Source organism: Chaetomium globosum, genomic scaffold (assembly GCF_000143365.1).
Source record: "Chaetomium globosum CBS 148.51 scaffold_1 genomic scaffold, whole genome shotgun sequence".
In the NCBI taxonomy this organism is placed as follows: domain Eukaryota; kingdom Fungi; phylum Ascomycota; class Sordariomycetes; order Sordariales; family Chaetomiaceae; genus Chaetomium; species Chaetomium globosum.
In genome coordinates this window covers 3,302,482-3,328,151 of record NT_165976.1, presented here as the reverse complement: position 1 = coordinate 3,328,151, position 25,670 = coordinate 3,302,482, and the positions used below count along the sequence as shown (strand labels likewise).

The window sequence follows — 25,670 nt, the reverse complement described above, 5'->3', positions numbered from 1 at the left end:
TTTTTGATTCGTTATCCCCATCTTCTACATATTCGCATGGCGCGCAAGGACTCGGGACCACATCCTTAATTGGTCGTATTTAGCACGGGACCTGGGTCGATAACTGGCTACAGAGTTAATCACATATCTTGACTTTGCCCTAGTACCTATGTGGATTTCGCCGTGATCTTGAATGGTCCAATAAGACAGTGAAGATGGGATTCTGACACAGTACACATTCACCAGCTGCTCCAGACTTGATGACAGAGACCGTTAAGGTGGCATTCACGAGAAATAGCCCATGAATCTTGATCATAGAATTGGGGCATACCATCTGAGAATATTGCTACTCATCATGTAGTTGGCCAGACCAAGAAGTGTTAGCACACATACAAATTCCATACAGACAAACATTGCTCAGACCATCCGCCCCTCCACAACAGCTCTGCCACAAGCAACAACAGCACCCTGCCTACAACTGCTCAATACTCGACACCAAATGCTCCAGTGGATCCTCCCCGTCGTCGCCGTCACCGCCACCGCCACCGCCACCACCACCACCCCCGGCAACAACATCCTCCAGCAGCCGCACCGCCCCGCGCAGCCGTCGCGCCTTGACGCCCTCCTCCATCTCGCGCGACTTGCGCGCCGCCACGTCCAGCACCCGCCGCGGGATCCGCGCCAGCCGCGCCACGTTGAGCCCGTACGACCGGTGCGCGACCCCGTCCGCCACCTCGTACAGGAACGTGATCTCCTCGTCGGCGTCGGCGGCCGCAGCGTCAGCGTCTCCATCGGCAGCCTCGTCCCGCTGTCGCCCCGTGGCCTCGAAGCGCATATGCACGCAGCGCACGGCGCCGCCGAGGCCGTCGGCGACTCGGGCGAGGTTCTGGTAGTGGGTGATGAAGAGGGTCAGGCAGCGGGTCTCGCGGGCGACGTGGGCGAGGACGGCGTGGGCGATGGCGGCGCCGTCGTGGGTGGATGTGCCGCGGCCGAGCTCGTCGAGCACGACAAGCGAGCGCGCCGTCGCGCCGCGCAGGATCGCCGCCGTCTCCGACACCTCCACCATGAAGGTGCTCTCGCCCGCGAACAGGTTGTCGCGCGCCCCCATGCGCGTGTAGATGGCGTCGGTCAGCGTCAGCGACATGGCCTCGGCCGGCACGTACGAGCCGATTTGGGCTAGGAGAACCAGCAGCGCCACGGCGCGGACGTAGCTGGATTTGCCGCCCATGTTGGGCCCCGTGATGAGCTGGGCGAGCGGGGAGGGCGAGGCGAGGGAGGTGGTGAAGGGGATGTAGCCGTCAGGGAGGGTGTGTTCGGCAATGGGGTGGCGGCCGGACGTGATGGAGATGGTGGGCGGGGTCGCAGTGGGGAGGAAGGTTGGTTTGCTATAACCCGGGAGGGAGGCGACTTGGGCTAGAGAGAGGAGGCAGTCGAGGGTGGCTAGCGAGGCGACGGCGTCGCGGAGCGGCTGGTACTCGGAGGCAATGGATTTCAGAAGGTCTGTGAAGGCATTGTCGCAGGCCGCGGCGAGGGCTTCCTTGTGCTGGTCCCGCTCGTTCATCAGGCGCATTACCTCGGGGGTATGAAAGCGGGAAAGTTTTTTGGTCCCACTGATCTTGGCCCATGAGGCCGGTACGTGCTTCAGGTCCGTATTGGGGACCTCAATCAGATATTCGATGCCAGACACGGTGACATAGGTGACAGGGGTTTTCTTGGACAGCTTCGTGGCGGCGTCCTTGCGGTGGACATCCAAATCCGCCTCGACGGCAGCAATACCCAGCTTGTGATTGGTGATATCCTCCGTCTCCTCATCGTCGCGGAAAAATGTGTACTTGTCGTCCTTCCTCGCGGCTTCCGGGTTGATTTTATCGAGATATGCGCTCACGATTGTCCCTATGCCCGGCAGAGCGTAGATTGCTTCGACGATCAGGGATGAGTTGAAGCCCGTGTCTTCTGGCGTTTTCACTCTAGAAAATTCGATAGAAATCCTTTGGAGGGTTTGAAGGGTTGAGAGGAGTTCGGGACGGGTGCATTTTCCGTAGTAGATGCGGATTAAGCTCCGTTCAAGGTCAGCCTTGATGGAGTTGAGCACGCCGCCTAGCCTGTCGACTTTGAAGTTGGATTGGTGTTCGAGTAACTCCTCGACAGCGGTGACTCGCTCTTCCAGTCGTTCTCGATCCAGCAGCGGACGGCCGATCCATTTCCTCAGTAGCCTCCGGCCAGGGCGGGTTCGTGTCTTGTCAAGCGCCCACAATAGGCTTCCCTTTTCGGACTGGTCTGTTGCGTTCCTGTAGACCTCCAAACTTTCCAAAGTAGTACCGTTGATCAACATGTGTTGTCGTGTGGTGAATGATTGGAAGTACTTGGTCAGGTCGAAGATGTGTTCCAGACCATACTCGGTCAAATGGGTGATCATGGCCGACAGGCAAACCGTCACGGACTCCGGCAGCTTCAAAACCTTGTCGAGCAGAGATGCTGAACGCTCGTCATCGCCTTTGACCTTGCCAGCATAAAACTGCGTAACGTGCGAGCTGGCTTCGGCGGCCATCGTCTTGCTTTTTGGCACCCTCTCCACACGGCTTCTGTCACCAAAGACATTGGTGCTACTGCCGGCGAGATGCTGAACCAGCTTGTTGGTGGCTTTAGACAGCTCCCCCACCACAAGGAGCTCGCACGGGGATATGTGTAGCAGACGCGTCTCGATTTCACGCCTCATAAAGCCATCTTCAAAATCGTCGTAGATGATGTCGCCTGTTGCAGGTTGAACCGCCATGACGCCGATATGGACGTTTTCGTCAGTCCCTAGACCCTTAACCGGTGACTCGGTCAGGCAGAGCAAGTAACCCCCCGCGGAAGCCCCAGCGCCTTCTCCCGGTTGGTCAAGCTCCCCTGTCTCGTCGATGTAGGTCCCTTTGGTGTATATATTCGTGAGTTTCCGAACGAATGGTGCATTTCGGTTATCGCCGGCTTTCTTCAGCGCTGCCGTTTCCAGCTGGCGAACGACGCCAACTTTGTGCCCTGCGGCAACAAGACGTTTCACATGGACGCTCAACCGATGGACGGGTATGCTGGCCGAGGCAAAACGGTCGATATGGGCTTCCGATGGGTCTTTCCAGTCGTTAGCAGGCGTTCAAAAAGGGTCAACTAGTTGGGAAAACGAACGTTCATCGTATCTGAATTTTCCGGGAATGCAGACGATGCTGAGTTCTTTGGCCGCAATTCGGGCGTCCTCGCCAAAGAACCTGAACTTGTAGCCGACCTCGACCACCAGAACGGTATCCATGTGCTTCCTCTTGATATCGAGAAACTGAATTTCCATGGGAGTGAGCTTGCCAGTCTTAGCACCCTTCTTCTTGGTTTTCGATGGGAGAGGGGTTTCATCCTCCTCAGCATCACCGCCCTCCTCTTCGCCCTCTCCATCCAAGCCAGGACTTTCATTCTGGCCAAGGAGCTCGCGTCTCCTTAGCGAGGCCAAACTATCCGGGTGCCCGAGCTTCTTGACGAACTTCCTATGCAATTCCTCTTTCTTCCGCCTCGTCGCCGCGTCCTCGTCCTCATTGAGCCCAGACGGATCCGAGGCCAAGCGGTCTGCATCGTAAGCGTACCGCTCAGTCCGGGACGATGAGCTTGGAGGTTCAGGGATGGGAGTGCGGCCTGTTGATGCCTGCACGGGTGGGCTGGAGACTTCTTCGGAGTCATCTTCGCTCACGACCGACTTTGCACGCTTTGCGGCGCGACTAGATCTTCCGTTTCCATTGCTATTGTTGTCTTGCAAAGGCCGTTTCCGGTTGGACTCTAAAACCGATAAAGTTATCGGCGAAGACTCGTCCTTCTCCTTCCCCTTCCCGATAATCTTTTGGGTGTTCTCGTCCTCGGTCTCGTCCTTGTTTCTGTTCGCGGCCGAGCCTCCCCCGGGAGAGTTCGCGTGCTTCTTGCTTGATATATTGGCAGTGAAAAAGCTAGTCAGCGATGCCTGCTTCTTCACAGGAGCTCGAGAGGGTCCCGCCATGGCTTCGTGGTGGATGTGCGAGGTTGGTGTGTCGATGCCGCGCGCAGTGCTTCAGACGCGACCCACCCGCTGCTCGGCTCCTCGTTGGGATCCCCAAATTTTGGAGACGCGCAGTGAGCGCGTCTCCTGATTGAGTGGTTGCATGCGATGGCACGTGATATGCACCAATGCCAAGTCCCAACTTGTCCCCATTTTTTGAGGAAGGGTTTCTCCTCTTTTCCCATGGGGTTTGCAAGTCACGAAGTCTGGACTCTGGAAAATTCTGGAGATTCCGGGGGCGGATACAGACGAGATGGATCAATGCTGTTGATCACCCCTCTGTTGGCCCACGACCAAAACAATGAAATAACAGCCGCTGCCTGTCGGCTCTTCGGGGCGCATCTCGCGAAGCCCAATCCTTCGGATTCTCGAAGGGAGACATGCTTTTCAGCTCATCGACGTCTCTTTTGATTTCTCTTCCGACAGGATGCTGTTCCGTCCACAAAGGCGGAGCCCAAGGGACCATGGCTACACCAAGACAACCCTGCCGTGGTATGGTCCGTATGGAGTGCACTAGCAGAGTCGCACGCAGGACCTGGCGAGACCTCCGTCCCGCCCTGAAGGCCCCGCAATCATGTGCTAACAGCATCCTTGCAATATTGCCTGCCTGTGCAATGCAACACAACTTCCCGGTTGAGGCGCCCAAAAGCTCATCAGAACCAGAGAGGCTTCATCGTCGTTGGCGCCGTCCTGGGCGAGCTCCATCTTTCGGGTCCGGGGACGTGGCAAGCGCCCTTCAGGACCTTTCGAGAACCAACAGAGAGTGACCGCCATCCACACTCGCGTGGAAAGTCGGCCGACGATGCGGAGCAGGGCCACGACTATGGGGACTCACTACACAGTACCTAGGAAGTTTGACACTTGTTGGTGCTTCACGATTCTTCCCGCTCCTAAGTTGAGTCGCGGCCCGATGAGGGGAGACGCGCCAATGACTGCCGTTACGCCTTCCGTTGTTGCAGCATTGAAAGTGCTCACTCGTTCAAACTGCCAATGCATTGCACTCACTGCACGCTGTGGGCACTTTGCAGCAATGGATGGCTACCTAGGTAGGTAGATATTTTGAGAAGGGACGATAGACACACCTTCCCAATGCCAGCATCATGCCTGCCGTGCTATCCTTCTCGGTTCACGGCTCAACCTCTTTCTCCCGCATCCTTCGAACTCCAATTTTTTCCTTCCATGCGTCAAACTGTGGGCTGCCTACCAGCGTCAAAGCCCCGATATTCGGGGACCGATCTGATCTTACCCAAGATTTGCCCCCAAAACATTCAGCCGCAGCCCTATTATCCCGGGTTACCAGCCGTGCCCAGAAATCAAACACGGTCATGAGGGAGGAAGGGTCCAAAAATCCAGACCCGTCGCCGTCAGCTTGGCGGAAGCAAGGAGAAAAGAAAACACCACGAGATCAGGCGTCGCCTCGGCAGAACGCGGCTGGCCAGATCCACCGACGCGGCCCCGATCCGTACCAAATCAGCCAACATGTCCCGATTAAGGCCCTGGTGATGTCCGAGTGTCAGCTCAAGCCCAGCAGTCCAGGTTGAAAAGCTCGGTCCAGCTCGCTTCATCCTTGCACTTTCAACAGCCGACATTTTTAGGCTAAATATACGCCAAGACGGGTAATGCGATGGCCACAAACCTTCGCAGCAAAGACCTTCACTGGCACGATTGGCTTCGTCTGTCAGAGGCTTGAACAAGAGGAGCCGCATGCAGGGAACGGGAAGCTGCAAAACTCGGGTTAGCGCGGTCGCTTCCCACCGAGCACGCCCCGGGATTGGCTAGCGCAACGTCCCTGCTCCCCTTCTCGAAGCCTGATGAACGAGCGAACCCGCCAGTTACCATCGTCGCCCATCCCCGGACCGGCCCCACGCTAAACCGGCTGGCCACTCGTGAGAGCGGGCCAAGGACTCGACGGCGAGCAACTGGGAGCCCCGGATTTACGGGGAACCTTTCCTGCCACCCAATCACAATCCCGCCACCGCGAGCTCATCCACTTCGCCCACGCTTTCTCCCCATCGGTTCACAGGTCGACGAGCGTTTCAACGGCGCATGTGGCGTCCTTTTGGCACCCTTCTCGAGTCCTTCGACACGCCGGCTGACCGGTCATCCCCGTCCCTGGTTTTTGGCTGATTTCCTCGGCCCTCGATGCTTGGCCTTCTCATCGACGGGCCCCCATCTTTCCGAACGCCAGGTCTGATGCCTTCTGTTGGTGTTTCCAGCCGCCGGGTCATGCCCAGCAGCGCCATGTTCTCCTGGCGCTCCGGTGTGTGGGTGCTCATATCGATATGCATGCCATCATGCAACTCCGAGGTACCTCATCTACTTGCCACGGCAAACGGCACCCACCCCTGATACCTCCCTGGCCAGCGTCCAGAGACACCCCACCACGGTGGATAACTCGACAACCGGGCCCAAACACCAATGCCTTTCATGTGCCATGCTCCGGGCTCAAGCAAGCGCGAGCAAGGCATTCCACTGTGATCGGACACTCCGTAGTCCTGCTCACCGCCGCTGCTCCTAGGACTTGAGATTAGGAATCGCTTCAACGGTTTAGTTAAACAAGCGCGCCACTTTGATGAATGCATGCAGAATGCCCATATCGGTCCGCTTCCACCGTCAGCGCATTTGTTGGCTCCCAGTGGCTGCGGGATGCTCTGCTCTCATTTGTTCAGGACTCTCGCTTGTCCTGCCGAACCAGCAAACCCACGCAAAGCCGGTCCGAACGCCCCTTCCGGGGTGTCCCTCGTGGCCAAGCCGAGCCAAGTCTCGGCAGGGAAAATGCTGTGGGAGTCCCGCAGATGGGGTGAACTGGGGGGCCGGTGCGGGGACGCAAAAGTTGGGGAAGGTTTGTTGGAGAGATCTGGTGATCCCCATGGGGGCCAGCTCGCTAGAGACGACATTCGCCTCCGCGCCCTCTGCGCCCACTCCGAGAGGTCTGGAACGCTGGGACGGCTGGCACTGGTGAGCTCTGAACAAGACGTGCTTTTTGCCCACGCTCATTGCTGCCTCAATGGCACCAGCGAGGTCGCCGGTGTCTCATCCTCCCATATCAGCATGGAGGGACGGGCCACGATCCTCAACGAGCCTGGCTTGTCAATCTGCTGCCGCACCGCTCCGTCCCGGCCTTGCAATTCATGGGTGAGCGTGGAGTGGACTAGCGTAGTGTACATGTACATACGCGACTGCAAAGTACATGCTGAGGACCCAGCTATTTACAGAAGTGGATATCCCGTAGCGTGGTGCCTCACGGAGGTGCAGAGATTGGTTAAGCTTCGCTGCAGTCGGTCTCGTCCCCCTCTCCTTGCCCCATCACCCTGGTCATCTCCCCCAGCCGCTTGCACGGTCCGGTTGTCCGTCTGGCGGCCCTTCCCCAGACCCCAGAGTTGCTGCGCGTGCCCTCACGTCTTTATAAACCTAGCATCCCTCCGCCGATCAGATGGTCCCCTCCTTCTTGCCTCTTCGTCACGGGTCCAAGGAGACGGGTCAACTTCATCGCCAATACCTCACCCGACAGCCACTGAAACACCATACCCGGCAAGCTCGACAAGATGGGTATCTTCAACAAAAAGAAGCCCGGCGCTGATGCGCTGGCCGCCGCTCAGGAGGAGGCTCCCGAGTTCGAGAAGGTCCAATGGACCAGAGATCCCGGCCTCCGCAAGCTCTATTTCTATGCCTTCGTCTTGTGTATTGCGTCGGCGACCACTGGTTACGATGGGTGAGTTGGCTCCGCGCGGGGACGGGGGGGCTAGGGTTGCAGTGCGCTGACTGGGACTTTTTTTCGGCCTGCAGTATGTTCTTCGGTTCCGTCCAGAACTTCGAAACCTGGAAGGCGTACTTCAACGACCCCCAGGGCTCTATGCTCGGCCTGCTTGGTGCCCTCTACCAGATTGGTAGCTTGGTTTCCATCCCTCTCGTGTAAGTGGTAGATTTGGATTTGGGTTCTGGAGCGAACGTCTTGCAACGGGGCAGCTGACTCTTGTGTCCTACTCAGCCCCATCCTGGCTGATAGTGTTGGCCGTAAGCTCCCTATCGCCATCGGCTGCGTTATCATGGTTGTCGGCGCCGTTCTCCAGGCCTGCTGCCAGAACTTGGGTACCTTTATGGGCGGTCGTGCGCTGCTCGGTTTCGGCAACTCGCTCGCTCAGATCTGCTCCCCCATGCTTCTCACCGAGATTGCCCACCCCCAGCATCGTGGTCGCCTCACGACCGTCTACAACTGCCTCTGGAACGTCGGCGCCTTGGTCGTCGCTTGGATCTCGTTCGGCACCAACTTCATTCCGACCGACTGGTCGTGGCGTATTCCGGCCTTGCTCCAGGCCGTTCCCTCCGTCATCCAGCTGGCCTTCATCTTCTGGGTGCCCGAGTCGCCTCGTTACCTGATGGCCAAGGACAAGCACGACAAGGCTCTCCAGATGCTCGCCAAGTACCACGCCAACGGTGACGAGAACAACGCCACCGTCCAGTTCGAGTACCGCGAGATCAAGGAGACGCTCCGCCTCGAGTTCGAGTATTCCAAGACCAGCAGTTATATGGACTTCTTCAAGACCAGGGGCAACCGCTACCGATTCTTCGTCCTCATCTCTCTCGGCATCTTCTCACAGTGGTCGGGTAACGCCATTATCTCCAACTACTCTAGCAAGCTGTACGACAGTGCCGGTATCACCAACGCGACTCAGAAGCTCGGTCTCTCGGCTGGCCAGATGTGCCTCGCTCTCGTCGTTTCCATCACCATGGCTCTGCTCGTCGACAAGGTCGGTCGTCGGCCCATGTTCCTCGCCTCCACTTGCGGCATGTTCGGCACCTTCATCTTCTGGACCCTCACCTCTGGCCTCTACGACGAGCGCCAAGCTCCCGGTGCCAACTACGGCATGATCTTCTTCATCTGGGTTCACGGCGTCTTCTACTCGCTCGCCTGGTCTGGTCTGCTCGTCGGTTATGCCATTGAGATCCTGCCGTACAAGCTCCGTGCCAAGGGTCTCATGATCATGAACTTGACTGTCCAGTGCGCCCTGACCCTCAACACCTACGCCAACCCTCTTGCCTTCGACCACTTCGAGGGCCACACCTGGAAGCTCTACCTCATCTACACTGTAAGTCCTGGTTCCAAATCACCCATTGACTGACCTCCGGGGGCGTTGGCTAACTCTTACTCTCTCTCCAGTGCTGGCTGTTCCTCGAAGTCTCATTCGTCTTCAAGATGTACATCGAGACCAAGGGCCCCACCCTCGAAGAGCTCGTCAAGATCATCGATGGCGACCAGGCCGCTGTCGCCCACGTCGACATCCACCAGGTCGAGAAGGAGACACACATCAGCGAGGAGAAGTCTGTCTAAGGGATTGGCTTTTATATCTCGGTGTTGGTTGGTCCCTTTCTGTCGACGGGTTGGCTTGGTTGTTTGGCTTGGTTGCGAGTCGTGCCATGTGTTTAAAAAATTCCCCCCAATATGTTCTTTTATTTAGGTATATTCTTGTTACCCAAGCGAAAGACTCGTCTTCTGACTACAAGAACCACAAACCCACCCTTTCTGCTTGCCTCTTGTGTGACTTGATGATGTTCTCCTTACGGCGAGGGCCTGGAGACCATCATGCCGGCGCTGCCTGGTGCTTACCGGCCGCCTCCTGAATTCGGAGCAAGCGACGGAACCGTCTGAGATTTCACTGGGCAGGCTTGGGACTTACCGAACCCTGGTCAGGTCTTCGCTTGGGATTGATTGCGGGTGCGAAACCGTCCGGTACTCGCCGTGTGTTAATTTCTCGGGTTACATGGCGGGATGTTCTTTAATTTGTGACAAGATACCCTGGTATGCCGCTTTTTCGGTCTCGGAACACGCTAAAAAAACGCGCGGCGTTGGTGAAAGTGACAGTGACAGTGACACAGACAGTGACCACCCCCCCATTAGCTTGAACAGGCCCGTCCCATCCTTACTAGCGTGTTTCTATTGCTGCTCGTGGTGGGTGATCGATCCCCGAGAACGGCAAAAGTCACGAAAAGGGACGTACCGAATTATGTCCCTGCCTGCAAGTACGCTACAAAAATACAAGGTTACAAAAGTTAGTTACCCGGCGCGAAGACCACCAAGCTTTTGAATTTATCCAAGGTGTGGTGTCCGCGGCGCTGGGTCCGGGACCGGGCCTTGCTGATGACCCTCTCTTTTCCTTCATCCTGGCTAAAAACCCACTGGGGGCCTGACTGATGACTGCGCCGGGACTGCGCAGCAAATTCGGGGTACCCGCGCGTGGAGAAACTCCACCACCCCCGGGGTCCATGTGTGTGGTGTGTGGTGTGTGGTGTCTTCGTTCCTTTGGCGCAGTGTAGATCGACTGACGATTGTCTGGGGGGCTGTCCGCGATCGCCGTCCTCCTGGACGGATGGAAGGATGGATAGGGTGAAGATCGAAGAGCGGACCTTGGCCGCCTCAACCCCCCTCACCCCTGATTCGGATAGATGCCTGTTTTGGAAACCGTCTTGCTCGACGTGGACTTCCAGGTTGGATGTACATGTACATACACTACGTACGTATCGGTCCCGTCCCGGAGCTTGGAAGGAGTACGCTTGCGTCGGCTAGAGGGGACGTCGCTCTTGCGGGGGCGTGTCCGGGCCCGGGTGGCGGGATGTAAGGCGGATTTGTTGTTTGCAGAGTGAGGGCAAGAGATTGATCGCTAACTTGTTGGACTGTTTGTCTGCTGCGCCAAGTCTACCAAGCAATGGTATATGTTCAGTGTGTCTGAAAGATTTGTCACGGTCCCAACTCGAAAGCCTATCTATCCGCCAACAAAGTACCTATGTGCGTCTCGTTCTTGGATTCTTGGCTCGTATCGCCTCCCGTGTTGGGGTACTTGATGGGGCCACCCGCAGCCAACGAACGCTGGAATGAGGGAGGGAGGAGGAATGGAGCTTTGCGGACCATCAGGCCAGAAGGTCTAGAAGCCTTCCAACGTTCAGCTGAGACGGCAAGGGTGGCAAACAACCTCGCTTGGGATCCTACTCGGTGGTCAGGCGATGTTCGCGAGAGAGGAGTTCGAGAGGAGATGGTGCCCCGTTTCCTCTCCACCAGACGCCTTTTCTTCCAGCGGCAAAATACCACAGATCCGCCTTGCCGCTTGGCCCAGCCACTCACCACCGAGCAACGCGCGGCTGGCTCCGTCGATAACGGCCGACTATCTGTTGGTCCGGGTTTGGGAATTCGAGGACGACAGGTACTCTGCGAGTACATGCGACGTGCTTCCCCAATAGTCGGGTGGGTGTATGTCGTATCCTGTACCTTGGCAGGAACCTCACCTCGCTCCTTGGACCATGCTCCAATATTTCCTGTTCGCCGTTGCTGCTGAAATCCTTCGGACGGCTGGAATGTCTCGATTCTGCATGAGGGTGTCGCAACCGTCTGGCTGCATGAGACGCATGGGTGTAAGCATGTCGCCTTGGACAGCCCAACACCATCGCACCAAACAACATCAGAACACACCAAGCCAAACAAAGCCACTATACGGCAGCGATCATGATCCACAGTAATACCGAGTCCACGTCCACCAGCCCCGGTTCCGTGCTCTTCCCGTGAGGAACATGATTATTCTTCTTCAATCTATACTGCGTCTTTTTTCGCGCGCCATACACTGAGCAGCGGGAGCAGGACCGCACAATCAATCCTGCAAGGCACTCTACTCACGTCTCGCACCTGCATCATGCTCAAAATTGCCTCTGAATGACGACCCGACCCTCGCTCGGCGGCCCAACGATAGACCCAACCGCAGACCAACCGCAGACACATTTCTCGCTAACGCCTCGGTTTGTTGGGGGGCTGGGGAAAAAGACAGGCCGGCCGGGAAGCGCAAGCGGCATGTGTATGCAGGCGGGAACAGGAACAAGAGACAAATGGCAACCGGAGGCGGGATGTAGGGGGCGGAATTAGCCGGGTATATCTCTCAGCTCGCTGTCCCTGCGCCTTCAAAGCGAGGGTGTGGGAGGCGAGATGACGATAGGTCTTTCGGGACCGATGTGAGGCAAGCCTGAATCAGGACAGGTAAGGGTGAGGATAGACATGAGAAGCCATTATGGCGGTGGACATTAGTTGCAGACGTAACGCCCGTTGTATTGCAGTGCAAGTTGAATGGCGTGTGAGCGACACTGGCGATAACCAATCCGGGGAACAGCTGGAAGTCGTAAATCTGTCTGCGATTGTTGCCGCCTCAACCCTCTACCCTTTTTCAACGGTGCCTCGCCCACTGTTTCCTGAACTCGCCAACCACCCCTAATATAGCTTCGTACAATTGTACAGCGTCTTCCAAACTTATATAAACCGGCGCAACGGCAGGCTTGTCCATGACCGAAAAGTGTCGGACGGTCGCTTGCTGATGCCGCATGCAAGTGGTTGGTGTTTGGTCTGCCGCGCGTGATGCCATTTTGATGTTTTCCTCAGCGAGATCCGCAACTTTCTGAAGTTCTGGCCTCTATTGCCCTCTTGAAGGTCGACGACGTAGAGCCCGCATCGATATGGCCGCTCAGCCCATTTCAGGGCTTCGTCTCGCAGCGTCTGGTGTTTGCTTCCTTCCTCCTCGTTGCGACAACGCGTGGTTGTTCGAGATGGATACGTAATTCCCGGGGCCGCCTCTTATCTTGCCGTTGGGCTAGAGCTTGAAGGGCTCAGTTCAGTGAGGTGAATCTTCCATAAACTGAGCATGCGATTGATGCCGCCTGAGGCTGTCTCTATTGGTGGCGACATGCAAGTCGGTTGGTTTGATGTCTCTGCAGACAGACTCCGGCTCTCGCGGTGAGTTTGACGGGTTCCTCAAGGACACCCCAATGATGAGTTTTCGTCTCTTTGGTAGCCCCGGCGCACAGATGACGAGCAAAATGACGCCCCCTAAGCACCGTAACAGCAAGTTGAGCCGGCAGAGGCCCTCGATAGTGCTGCCTTAGTCCTCTCTCTTGTCCCCATCAAAATTATCGAAATAGAGAAGTTGATTCTGGCGCTGTCGAAAACCCTTCAGGTTCTTAGCTTCTGTACCCGGGACACCTAGGGTGTTTGTCAGGCGGTGGAAGGGCGTCGAAGCGCGTTCGTACGCGATGCCCCTAGTTCGCGGATTTGTTCGCAGGTATGGCAGCCTTTCCACCAAAATTTTCGAAACCTATAAGGCGGGGATGAGCTACCGGCGGTGGTATGGGGCATGGGATATGGACGAGATGTTCCGAAGGTCCCGGTAACCCGGCCGCTGGTGCAGAGACAACGTAGAAGGTGCGGAGCGGCGACGGAAGGTCTCAAATGAGCGAACCGAGAACATCATAGCAAAAGCAAGTTCAATGGGTGCCTTGACCCCATCGTGACTTCCTGGAATGGCGCCCGGAAAGACGCATCGGGAGGAACAACCGGGAGCTCACTTGATGTCCTTGACTCCAGGAGACGAATACATATCGAGTTGCCGGCGGCCCTTTCGCAATAAAAACTCCACTGCGGCGAAATCTCGTTTATCAATTCCCATGTTCTTTTCGAACTCGTTCCTGTTGTTTTATGAGCACCAGTGCCATGCATGGGTTTAAGGATGCGTGCCTACCTTGCAAAGACCTGAAAATGCTTGCGGTTTGCCTCTGGCTTTTTTCGGCATTCGCGGACACATTGCCGATACAAGGAAAGGACCTCTTTCTGGAGTCCTGACAGGCGCATTGTGGCGATGAGAGGGATGTGCGGACAAAAAGGGTAGTTGTTGGAGGTTTATTCAGCAACGAGAACAGACCAAAAATTGCAGCATCAAAACCTCGGCACGTCATGACCCGAGCCGACAAGGGGTGGACCGGGCCGGGAAGGGGTCCACCCCCCGAACAGACCGGGCCTCCGCCTCGGGGCGCCGAGCTCGGCAATGCAAGGATAGCGCTAGGGTTGTTGGCTGGTGGAATAATTCACCCGAAAGCTTGTCTCTATCGTGGTATTCCGGCAGCTGCACGAATGGAAGGGGGCACTGGAAGGTCGATTCAAGGTCCCAAGGCGGAGTTATTCACAGCTTCTCCACAGAAGTCAGGGGGGAGCAATCACGAATACAACTCTGTAAATAACGAGATATCTCCGTCATCCGCTTACTCAGTCAACTCAACCAGACTTGACTCGACGACCTCCTCATATTGCTGACTTGTGAGCTTCACTCTGTACCTTGACATTCCAACACTTCAGATATTCACTTACCATGGCCACCTTTTCTGTAAGTCAACCCTGGCTATTCCCAGTATTAAATACGTACGGCAACGTCCTGACTGTCGGTAATAGCGCCTCGTCCGCTTCCTAGCCCGGGATGGCCGCACCTACTACGGAGACGCCATCCTGCCCCGCGGGATCAGCGACATCAGCAAGGCTCGCCAGGCCCGCATCATCACCGGCGACATCTTTGGCAAACACGATGTTACCGACCAGGTCGCCGACATCCGGACGCTCCTGGCCCCCCTGGCCCCGGAAGATGTCCGGACGGTGCGGTGTCTGGGGTTGAACTACGCCGCTCACGCAAAGGAGGTGCGTTGAGCCCTCTGTTTCGGAGTTCCATAAACCCCAAAATTAACCAACAAAAAAACAAACAGTCCAACATGCCCATCCCACAATACCCCGTCATCTTCGTAAGCAATCCCTCCCCCTCCCCCCTCCAAACAACAACAATAACATCCAATATACTAACCACCCCCCAGTACAAACCCGCCACCTCCCTCACCGGCCCGACCGACCCCATCCCCATCCACCCCCTCGCGCAGCAGCACACCGGCCTGGACTACGAATGCGAGCTGGTCGTGGTCATCGGCAAGCGCTGCGCCGACGTGTCCGAGGCCCGCGCCCTCGACCACGTGCTGGGCTACGCCGTCGGCAACGACGTCTCGCACCGCGACTGGCAGCTGAAGCTCGGCGGCGGGCAGTGGTCCCTGGGCAAGGGGTTTGATGGCTGGGCGCCGTTCGGGCCGGGGATTGTGAGGGCTGTTGGTGGTGGTGGTGGTGTGGAGGGGGGGATTAAGGATCCGCAGGGGTTGGGGATTCGGACGAGGGTGAATGGGAAGGTGGTGCAGGATAGTACGACGGCGGATATGGTGTTTGGGGTGGCGAGGACGGTGGCGTTTTTGAGTCAGGGGACGACGTTGATGCCGGGGGATGTTATCTTTACGGGGACGTGAGTGTTCTTTCCCTCCCCCTTTTGCTTTGTTTTGGTGTGAGTGAGAATGGCTGACTTATCTTTGTCGTCGTAGTCCGCAGGGGGTTGGCATGGGCAGGAAGCCGCAGGTGTGGTTGAAGGATGGCGATGTTGTCGAGGTCGAGCTCGACGGCGTCGGAACTTGCACGAACAAGGTCGAGTTCAGCCCTGCGAGGGATGCCAAGCTGTAATGGTCTAATAGGATGGTTGGATCTAAGAGAGCGGTTTCAAATTCACGTTGTTGTTGAGGGCAGCTGCTTCGATCCCAACTCCTGCAAGCTAGGCTCCTTCCGGCAGCTTGTGACCGTGCGGCTCGTGGTGGTATCTGTATGAGTCCCCATCCCACACTGTCACCGGCCCTCCCAATTCAAGCTGACACTGGTTGGCTCAGCGGCATTGGGAGGGGCCCGGTTAGTAACCCCTCCGAAAGAGGGTGCGGGTTCGACTCCCCCCTCGCAATAGTAAAAGCCCGTGGCAAGGTTTTTCAGTAACCCCAGCCTCCCTTCGACCGGCGAATGAGAGTTCGTGGGTGAGCTTTTTGATCCTTCCCGCCAGCTACTAGAATCACTTCGTTATACCATTCCTCGCACCCAAACCAATATCAGTCTGTGTTATTTTATTGGCTCTGTAGATCTATGAAGTAGTTCAACCGAGAGTGTATATAGCCTCTTTTGGAGGTATTTATACTATAAGGCTGTAAATGAACGTGATAATATAATGTTTTGCGGATGCCAGGAAGACGCGCGAATGTTGGCTTTTGCTATTCGGGCACTCATACTTTGGCTATTGGGGCACTCACACCCGAGATCATTGGGAAAGGGTTAGGGTTAAATATGGTCACATCTCACTCCAGAGCCGTTCTTGCATTGCTAACGAAATCGATCATTTCTGCAACAATCTAAGCCTACAATAGACACTATTACTTCCCTAGTGTGAGAGGCGAGGGACATTTGGGCGAGGCGCGAGGGCACTGCCGATGAGACTCTATTTCTGCTAATTGCAAGATGGGGAGAAAAGGAAGAGAAGCTGGAAGAGCTCTCGCGATACAGGAGTTAAATGCCAGCTCGTGTGGTCACGTGCCCAACCAAGTGGAGCCACAGTGCACTCCGACGGCAGCTGCCGTCAAGAGGTAAATGGTGCAGCGAGAAAGAGGGAAGAAGTAGGGGGCTTGTACGAGTTAAAGGCAAACCGATTTGATCCGAATGTAGTTAGCGTGCTAAGGCCCTATAGGCCCAGTGCCTCCGGGCGAAATAAATTCCATCCATCCATCCATCCAGCAGCTGCCGTCACACCTAGAGCGCTCGAAAACAATAGAGAGTAGTTATTTCGCTCCTTCCTCCGTCCTAGCCGCCTTGTACGTAGGTTTGATCGTCGACATCGCCGCCGAAGTCTTGGGAGGTGACTGGGCTTGAGGGGATGGCGATGGGGTCGCTGTGGGAGCTGCCTGTGCCGGCCATCTCTGCACTTGACAAACGCGCGATTTCTTAGACGGCGCGAGGGCCTGCAATGATTCCGACGGTCCCGCAACACTGTAAAATGGTTAATTTGGTCTCAGAACGCGGGTAGAATCGCTGCAACTAACCGTGGTTGGTGGCGGGGCACCCTGGTGATGTCGAAAGATTACATCAGTAGGAGAGTTGGGGACCATGGTGAATGGAATGCAATGGTGGGTCATGTAAACCCTCGATTGATACGGTGGGACCATATATAACCCTAACCCTTTTTCAATGATCTAGGGGGTGAGTGCCCGAATAGCCAAAGTATGAGTGCCCGAATAGCAAAAGCCCGAATGTTTATCATGGCGGTGGCACTCTTGGGATCTACCGCCAGCAGAAGCAACAAGTCATTTCACTGGAGTTTCTCTTGAACCCTACTTGGGGATAAGAGGTGGATCGATTGTTGGCCAGCAATATCAGTGTTACCTGAGTAAAGACTGACTCGAAAACAAAGAAAACCCTCCAATGCTTATACTTTCCAACGCCATTGTGAGTTGACACAAGCCTGAACTTGCTCTACCGGTGTTGACACTAGCAGGTTGTCCCTGTGCCTAGGTCTCGGTTCCGGACCTAGCACCTGTTCTGGGTTCCATCAGTTGCTGGTCCCTCCACTTAAGAGCAAGAAACCGTTCTACCGGACGATAAGGCAAAGAACGGACGTGACGAGGACGGCGAAGAACTGCATGTTGATGGCTTGTTGGAAGGTTGTTGAGAGTGTTGAGATGAAGAAGAAGTGGATGTGTTGGCTGATGAGAAGCATGTTGCCTTAGGGAGAGAAGGAAGCTCATATATATAGGTAACCAGCCAGCCCCTGATCCACCTCACGACATGGACATGACCGTCCTGCTCGCACTGGGGCCACCGTTGCAGAAGTGAACGACACCATACCCTCAGCCCTCATGGATCGCGTTACACTTTCTCCAATGCAACTTCGCTTGCCTTCGGATTGGTGTCGGACTGAATAGAGGTGAATCTACAACCAGTAATTTAGCAGCCGGGCTCCACGGGTTGACCATAATCTCGCTTTGTTTTTAATCCTAGCCCACCTGACCGCTTCGCAGTGTATCATCTCAGTTTCAGTTCATTACCTTACGGCAAGGTTGATAAATTGATTACATATTGTTTGTGTTACGCACGCTCTCCCGTGGTACGCTCGAATTGGTTGACTATGTTGGCAAGAAGTGATGCGGTGTGCATAGTCGCATCATCTGAATTAGATTAAAGGGGTAGTTGGTGAGCCTCGGACTCGCCATGGACCATGCGATGTACGACTTGTAAAGAGACGAGGACAAATTCAACTTGACGCCATAGACTCAACGAACCTCAAGACATCAGACTCTTCACGTAGTACAATTGCCATTACCTCGGAGTATAGATCATTTATCGCGTGCCCAGTCCGAGATTAAACAACACAAGAGCGGAAACAAGAATTACTAATTACCTAGTTAAGTAGGCTTTTCCGTAAGAGTCAAAATCAAAGGAGATGGCAACATCACCACATTTGACTCCCCTCGACCCGTGACCCCCCTTTAAACTCTGCCAACTTCTTTATTCTCTTTCCTAACCAGGGGACCAAAAAGAAAGCCATTCTGAAACCCAAAGTCTATTCTTCATTTTATTTGAATTTCTTTTCTTTTCTTCTTTGATTCACCCAGGAGCCACACCGAAGCAACAGCCCCCGTAGCGAGCCTTAGCGAGCGGAGGTGGCTGTGCGTAGGTGTGGCGGATGGGGGTTCGATACAGGTTCAGACAGTTAATTCCTGTGCTCTGATTGGCTGAAATTGCGGGATCCACCTTTCCCGACGGGACGATTGGCTGACGGCACTTGGTGAGCGGCCCGAATCAGACCGCATGTAAAAGCGCCGGTCCGGCGGCACGTGATACAACACTTGACATCGCACGTGATATCGCAAAGCCTGCAATGACGTCGGCTTCATGCCCCGCCAAACAAGCTCCCCACCATCAAAACAAAACAACCAATTCGCATCACCATTGGCAATCGCACCAGCCATCCCAGAATCATCGCGCAGAACCCATTTTTTAAGATACGACAAATCTACACGATGAAACGATAGCTCGTAAACGACTCTCTCTCATTCAGCTATCACATACGACCATATCCACGAGAAAGCACGGGATCCCGTCCGCTCTCCCCGAGTTAACCTCGTGAGAGCCGAATCAGTAGTTGGGTCGGTGACGACCAGCGAATCCTCGGTGTTGTATGTTTTTCTTTTTTACATTCTCTTGAGTACCAGACAAAGGCCCCACCTTCATAAACGACACCTTGCGCTTATGTGACGAACCTCCTTCAGGACCCTGCCCTGTCGGGGTTCAGCTTCGGTTGAAGGTAATCTCTCAAGGGTGCTTAGGTTCGGTGCAGCCAAAGGGTGCACAACAAAGGCTTATCTCAACAGTAGGCTCTCGAGCTTGTTATCAAAGACTTGGTTTAGATTTAATCGCAGGACAAAGTGAGCTCCTTGCCTAGCCTTTGCTGGGCAAGGATGTCCTTTTGCTCAGTGTTGGTAGATTTACGACATACATAATAGGTACATAATAAAATACCCTACCAGTAGCCGCCTTATCGTGTTACTAGCACAGAAAGGCTTCGCTCCGGAGGCAGCAGATTACGACATTGTGTTTTCCTTTCACGCTCTCTCCTCCCCAGATGCCCACGCGTTCTCCTTCTCAATTTTTCTTTTTCACGGCCATAGGGGACGAGAGCCCGGCAAGAACTCGAACCGACCACCACCAAGTGTTGCTCAAAGATTTCCTTCTCCAAAGTTCAGTTCCCACGATTTTGTTTCTTTTCGTTCCCTCGCACCAACGTACATAGTCCCGCATGGAACCGGGGATACGCCAGTCTTCCTGTGAGCTCGAGTTTTCCATCTAATCCGAACAAGCGTCGACCCCATTAGGGCAATGAGGAACTTTAAGGGCTGCATGGACACTGAGGACTTTTGGCGAGACAATACGTATGACTCATGAGAACCACGACGGGGACTCGGTGGAACACTGACCAGAGGGTGAATTTACCATCTACATAGCGTCCACCACGTTGCAACAAACGACAACACCGCAACGCTGACATCCAGAGTCACCATCTTCACGAGCGACATCAAGCGCGTGGCCAGCGCCATTGCTCGGTTCCTTTTACCTATTACACTAAGGAAAAGGACATCCTTGCCCTGCAAAGGCAAAGGGGACCCTATATACTGCGACGTTACCTTGTTCTGTCTTCTCGGTTTCCTTTCATTTTTTTTCTTGTTCTTTTTTTTCGTTCTTTTTTTGATCTCTTGCCTCCCCTTCGAGTTCGGCTTTTCTGGCCCATGGGGTAGGTAGTATGTAAGGTAGTATGTAGTATGTTAAAACTTACACTTCGTAGAGGACGAGACTTGGAGTTGGGGTTGGAGTGCAGGTGGCGTTCTGACCACTTGTGCTGATTCGTTACGTAATGTAACGATATCGAGCTCCATGGAATTGGCAGCCCAATGCGCTCTCGCCGAGCCCTTGACAGGGCTTGGCACCCGCCTTGCCTTATCGTTATCTCACTTCGTTATCGCTTTCAAGGTTCGTTACCAGGAGCTGTCATGGCATCTTTGCCTACCAATCCAACCGCCAGATTCAAAACCAGGGAATCTTGCGTGACACTTGGATGGTGCGGCTGACTTGCATTATAAGGCGTGTCTCACCTCCGGTCTCGCCTTCCTCCAGCCTCTTCAACTTCCCGTCCTTCAAACATCAAACCGTCTTGTCCCTCGCTCCCCGGCGCAAGCATTCGGTCGCTTTCGTACGGAAAACCCAGGTCAGCGTTAACAAACTCAAAATGTCAGCTCCCGAAGTCTCTCACGGCCGCGGTGGCGCGGGCAATATCAATCCCGACAGCACGCCGTACGTCGACGGAGAGGTGGTTCGAGTGGGCACACCGGGCAGTCATGGAGATGGAGCTTTCAGCACTGGTCGTGGAGGTATGTACGAACACACCCACTTCCCCAGGCAAAAAGAAGCAGAGGCACGCACGCACATATCCCCAAAAATCGTCCCAACATTTTACCACCTCCAATCTTGGGAGTTCAATCTTGGGACGACGGCGGGACCTGATCGTCTCATCCAACCCCCCACAGGGCCGGATGCACGCCAAGCCTCCAGCTCGCGATAAGCAACCCATCCCATCCATCATCCCTCCATCCCCGCGCAACCCCAACCCTCCCTCTCCAAAAACGATACTCGGCAACTAACTAACCCCCTTCTCTTCACCCCTTCAAAACAGGTGCCGCCAACATCGGCGACGCGGGCGTGAAGCAGGTCACGCGCCTCGACCAGGACCTCGTCCCCGAGGCGGCCGTCCGGCCGAGCCACGAGAACACCGACTACCACACCGGCCGCGGCGGCGCCGGCAACGAGCACCTTGCCAAGAAGCCGGAGGATAAAGCGGCGGCGGCTGGGGAGGGAGCCGCGGCGCCGGTCGGGCTGGCGGATAAGCTGAAGAGGAAGGTTTTGGGGCTGTTTGGGAAGAAGTGATTTAAGAGGTGTTTCTGGTGGTGGTGCCGCGATGGGAATGGGGGGGGTGGGGTTGGCTGGTTTTGCTCGCTGTTATGTTTTTGTTCTTGTTCTTTGCGTTTGATACCACCGATGGACCGATCAGTTTTTGCTATGTAGCGAGTTGCAGTGGACGAGCACACCCATTCGGAAATATTAGGAACGTGTCGTTGCAGCCGGCATTCGGCGCCATCCCTGCCTGCGTCATGATCTTCACGCCTCGAAGCACCTCAGCCGTCTTTGGATGGGTTGCAGGAACCCTGCCTCCCAGCACCATTGGCACGGCTGCTGTGAATTTGGTTTGTGATCATCGCTCGATCTAGAATGAGCTGAAGATGGTCTTTGAGACACCCAAGCTTGCCAACCAAGACCTCCACGCCCCGCCGAGCAGCATCGTCATTCTCACCCGATGCTCGCTGTGTCTGATTCCTGTTGCTTGGCAGGAATGGGCGCCAAGAGGCGCAGGTCAGCGATCTGTTGGCGACGGCGCCCCAGAAGAGAAGGTCACTGGGCCCGTTTGGGCGTCGAGCCCGCCCGTCGCTCTCTGGTTCCGGGTTAGCTGCCATGCAATCGGCGCGCTGCGCAGCACGCCTGCAGGGAACTCGCAGCAGCCCGCAGGAACTGGCCCCGTTATTGGCAGTGTGATCAGGCCGGCATGCGCTTGTGAAATCGCCACCGCCGCCGAGTACCCGTACCCATCCTCGAGCCATCGAAGGGGGGGGATGGGGATGGGTCTGGTGGCTTCGTGTTTCGAAGCTTGTGAAACGGAATGGAGGGTGGCCGAGCAGAGATCGATACCCTATATGCCGCGATTGGCGCTTCGATAATAGGAAAAGGGGTGGAGCTTCGAAGGGTCTTAGGGGTATTCTGGTCACAGGTTCGAGATCTGGAACTGGGTGGTCGGCATCCCAGAGCGGCCCGTGATCAACACACCCACTTTGATCCCCGGATTTGCGCACCAACAACCTTGTTCATGCGGTGGGGGTTGCCGAAGCACACACGGTGGTGCCTGTCCTAAACATAGAGAGTACTTAACTCGGGCCCTGCCCTGGGCGACGACGTCGGGGCAAGGCGCTTGGCTTCTTGCGACAACCTCGAAAGATTCGACCATGATACCGCGTCAACTTGTCTTCGCAACGGCGATAATACCCCCCCGGACCTGGATACGCTGTCAAATACCTGTGTTGGCCCTATTTGTACTCGGCTTGTAAAGATCTTCGGTGGAATTCGGCAATCGTCGAAACTCGAACCTCCTAGTTATCCAAGGATCGAAAATACTGCGAGCGAGTGAAGAGGCGGACTCTACTTGATACCTACATTGGGATTTCGTCTCGAGTTCCTGCTTTCAGGGGTGGGAAAGCTTTGGCCTGATCGTGTTCGAGGCGGTGACGTCGTGCAGCACTCGGCTCATCTGTTTGGCTGTGCTGGATTAGGCGGTGGTAGGTGCTGCCTGCCGGCAGACAGGGTCACGGCTAGCTTCCTAGCGCTATGGTGCCCCGGAACGACCCTGAGGCTGGGCGCCCGCCACTCGCTCCGCGCCTCTTCTCTCGGTTCTCGCAACTATCAAAACACTCCTTCCTGTCGTACTCATCCTCATTTGAAGCCGACGACGAGCGATCCAGTACCGGCTCGCTGGAAAACTTTGGCATCATGAGTCCCGGCCGCAGCAGGAGCAATAGTGGCAGTGGCAGTAGCAGCTTTGGCGCGCTGCCACCGCGTTATCCGGGCGACGATACCCGCCCCACCAGTCCCAAGGAGCTCGCTGGTTGGTATGCATATGCATTTGCCGCCGAGGTTTATGTCATTTGTGGTCAGTTTTCTGGTTTAACATGCGAACGGCGAGCAGTTCATATCAAAAGCTAACATGTTGGTGTAGGAATCGGTATGTTGCTGATCGCCTTGCTCACCGTTTCCCGAGCCTAGAAGCTGACCGCGAATAGGTTCTTTCATCCCGATATTACTCGAGAGTCTAGCTAGGGAAAATGGGGTCCTTCTTTCTGACCGGAAAACCCCCTGCGGCTCTAGCTCGGATAAGAATGGCGACAACGGCGGACAGTGCATCGTCTATGTGCTCGGCATGGAGATCAACACGGCGAGCTTTGCTATGTACACGTTCAGCATAAGCGTACTGATTCAGGCGCTCCTCGTTGTCAGCATCAGCTGCGCCGCCGACCACGGCAACTACCGCAAGAAGCTGCTGCTCGCATTTGGATGGATTGGGAGCATCGCTGTGATGCTTTATATCTTCGTGTCCAAGAACCTCTATATTTTCGGCGCGCTGCTCGCCATCGTCTCGAACACCTCCTTCGGCGCATCCTTTGTGCTTCTGAACTCGTTCCTGCCACTTCTCGTTAGGCATCACCCCGAGATTATTGACAAGGAAGCCAACATTGTTCCGAATGGCCAGGACGCTCAGGATCATGAAGATCTGGATGGAGAGACAGCAATGGCCGACTCGACGGCCGCTTTGCTGCCGCGGGGCTCTTTGGAAGACGGAAACGCTCTCTCCCGGGTGCAGACACGCGAGGAGTTGACTTCGCACGAACTCAACTTGTCGACGCAGGTCTCTGCCAAGGGCATTGGGATTGGCTACATCGCCGGCCTGTTCCTGCAGTGCGTTGCCATCTTCATCCTCATTCAAATGAAGAACACGACATGGTCCCAGCGCGTCGTCCTCTTTGTCATCGGAGCCTGGTGGGCCATCTTCACCGTCCCAGCCGCCATGTGGCTCCGTCCCCGACCAGGGCCCCCGTTGCCCGCATCGTCGCGCCATACCGGCATCCGCGCTTTTATCGCTTACACTTTCTACGCCTGGAAGTCCCTCTTCCGCACCGTGCAGCTTGCCCGCCGTCTCGTCGACATCATGCTCTTCCTCGGCGGCTGGTTCCTCCTTTCGGACGCCATCGCCACCACGTCCTCGACCGCCATCCTCTTCGCCAAGACCCAGCTACACATGGAACCATGGGCACTCGGCATGATCAACGTCATTTCCACCGCGGCCGGTATCACGGGCGCTTTTTCGTGGTCCTACATCTCGCGCCGCCTTCACCTGCAGGCCCACCAGACCATCCTTGCCTGTATTGCACTCTTCGAAATCATCCCGCTCTATGGCCTGCTCGGCTACCTGCCTTTCGTCAAGAACTGGGGTGTTTTTGGCCTTCAGCAGCCGTGGGAGATGTACCCGCTGGCCGCCGTCTACGGTTTCGTCTTGGGCGGCCTGAGTGGCTACTGCCGTTCGCTCTACGGCGAGCTGATCCCGCCCGGATCTGAGGCGGCCTTCTACGCTCTGTACGCCATCACTGACAAGGGGTCCAGCGTTTTCGGCCCGGCTATCGTCGGCGCCATCATCGACGCCTCAGGCGAGATTCGCCCCGCTTTCTGGTTCCTGGCTGCCATCGTCGGCCTACCCGCTCCGCTGATCTGGTGTATCAATGTCGAGCGGGGCCGCAGCGAGGGGGAGAAGCTGGCCGAGGTTATCGAGGGCTTTAAGGTGACGCGGAGCCCCGAGAGGGAGAGTGATGAGGAGAGTCGGGCTATTTTGGACGTTTATGATGAGGAGACGGATCGGTGATGGGTGCTGAGCTGCTGGGTTTGTTTTCACATTTGATGCATAGCGACGGCGTTCGTTGTCTCGATGTTTGGATTGCTTTTTGGAAGCGCAACTGGGGTATTTGCCGCGTTTACCCTAATGCAATGTGCTGAAGAAGAGGAAGGGATATAACACGAACAAATGGAACCATGATGTTTATCGAGGCCCCGGGTTGCCGTCCGTCTGGTTCATCGCCGATTCCGATTCCTTTACAAGCCTATCGGGTGGGTTTACCTCATTCAATCGGGTTATATTTACGAAGTAGCTATTGCAGCAATCGGTTTACGTTTCCATGGCAAACTTACCTACCTACCTTAGTCAGGATGGCTCTTCCAGAAATGTCATGACGTTGACGACCCCCCTCGGCACTTGGTTCCCCAGGTCATTCCTTCCTTCTGCTTCCTTTGGCATGGGACTTTTGGTAGCGCCGTGTTCAGCCGAGCTTCTCCAGCCACATCATTTCCCCCCATTTTCCCAGGTTCCTCCCCCTCCCAAAATCACGTGGCTGGGTCCATTTCCCCTACCCTGGTTGGCGGACGCGGAATTCCGTAAATTTTGCTGTCATCTTTGTTGCGACGAGACGTGCCGACTGACTGCCAACTGCAACTGCAACTGCCATTGTCCATTGACGCAGGAGCATCGCTCGCCTGCAAAGCAACGGCCTTGGGGAAGTCGTGTGAAGGTTACCATCACCTTTTTGATGATAGAGAGGACCCGTGGCACACCCATCCCTCTAGTCCGACTCTCCCCCCCCGTCCCCCGTCGGTGGTTTTTCCCAGCCACCGAGGTGACCGCACTGCCCAGCTTGCTCCCCACGCTCCTCCCGGAGCACGCACCCCCGGAAGCTCCCTCGCGAGCCGAACCCATCCCTCGAC

At 55.7% G+C, this 25,670-nt stretch overlaps 7 protein-coding genes across 7 annotated transcripts; 5 read left to right on the top strand and 2 right to left on the bottom strand.

Annotated features, from left to right (window-relative positions):
• Positions 1 to 451: 451 nt before the first annotated feature.
• On the bottom strand, positions 452 to 3,988 carry CHGG_01070 (uncharacterized protein; the record flags this gene model as incomplete). The annotated part of the gene is made up of 2 exons (XM_001220290.1): positions 452 to 3,075; positions 3,142 to 3,988. The coding sequence occupies 2 exons, from the start codon at positions 3,986 to 3,988 to the stop codon at positions 452 to 454; spliced, it is 3,471 nt and encodes a 1,156-aa protein (XP_001220291.1).
• A 3,584-nt stretch (positions 3,989 to 7,572) lies between these two features.
• On the top strand, positions 7,573 to 9,356 carry CHGG_01069 (uncharacterized protein; the record flags this gene model as incomplete). The annotated part of the gene is made up of 4 exons (XM_001220289.1): positions 7,573 to 7,739; positions 7,814 to 7,939; positions 8,016 to 9,114; positions 9,186 to 9,356. 4 exons carry the CDS (start codon positions 7,573 to 7,575, stop codon positions 9,354 to 9,356), a joined length of 1,563 nt encoding a protein of 520 aa, XP_001220290.1.
• Positions 9,357 to 10,806: 1,450 nt separating this feature from the next.
• Positions 10,807 to 11,533, top strand: CHGG_01068 (uncharacterized protein; the record flags this gene model as incomplete). The annotated part of the gene is made up of 2 exons (XM_001220288.1): positions 10,807 to 11,220; positions 11,294 to 11,533. 2 exons carry the CDS (start codon positions 10,807 to 10,809, stop codon positions 11,531 to 11,533), a joined length of 654 nt encoding a protein of 217 aa, XP_001220289.1.
• A 2,660-nt stretch (positions 11,534 to 14,193) lies between these two features.
• Positions 14,194 to 15,365, top strand: CHGG_01067 (uncharacterized protein; the record flags this gene model as incomplete). Its single annotated transcript, XM_001220287.1, has 5 exons — positions 14,194 to 14,208; positions 14,274 to 14,513; positions 14,579 to 14,614; positions 14,684 to 15,153; positions 15,230 to 15,365. The coding sequence occupies 5 exons, from the start codon at positions 14,194 to 14,196 to the stop codon at positions 15,363 to 15,365; spliced, it is 897 nt and encodes a 298-aa protein (XP_001220288.1).
• Positions 15,366 to 16,658: 1,293 nt separating this feature from the next.
• Positions 16,659 to 16,822, bottom strand: CHGG_01066 (uncharacterized protein; the record flags this gene model as incomplete). The annotated part of the gene is made up of 2 exons (XM_001220286.1): positions 16,659 to 16,703; positions 16,757 to 16,822. The coding sequence occupies 2 exons, from the start codon at positions 16,820 to 16,822 to the stop codon at positions 16,659 to 16,661; spliced, it is 111 nt and encodes a 36-aa protein (XP_001220287.1).
• Positions 16,823 to 20,493: 3,671 nt separating this feature from the next.
• On the top strand, positions 20,494 to 22,033 carry CHGG_01065 (uncharacterized protein; the record flags this gene model as incomplete). The annotated part of the gene is made up of 4 exons (XM_001220285.1): positions 20,494 to 20,635; positions 20,938 to 21,184; positions 21,313 to 21,505; positions 21,650 to 22,033. 4 exons carry the CDS (start codon positions 20,494 to 20,496, stop codon positions 22,031 to 22,033), a joined length of 966 nt encoding a protein of 321 aa, XP_001220286.1.
• Positions 22,034 to 22,694: 661 nt separating this feature from the next.
• CHGG_01064 (uncharacterized protein) lies at positions 22,695 to 24,777 on the top strand (the record flags this gene model as incomplete). Its single annotated transcript, XM_001220284.1, has 3 exons — positions 22,695 to 23,016; positions 23,083 to 23,088; positions 23,180 to 24,777. 3 exons carry the CDS (start codon positions 22,695 to 22,697, stop codon positions 24,775 to 24,777), a joined length of 1,926 nt encoding a protein of 641 aa, XP_001220285.1.
• Between the last annotated feature and the right edge of the window lie 893 nt (positions 24,778 to 25,670).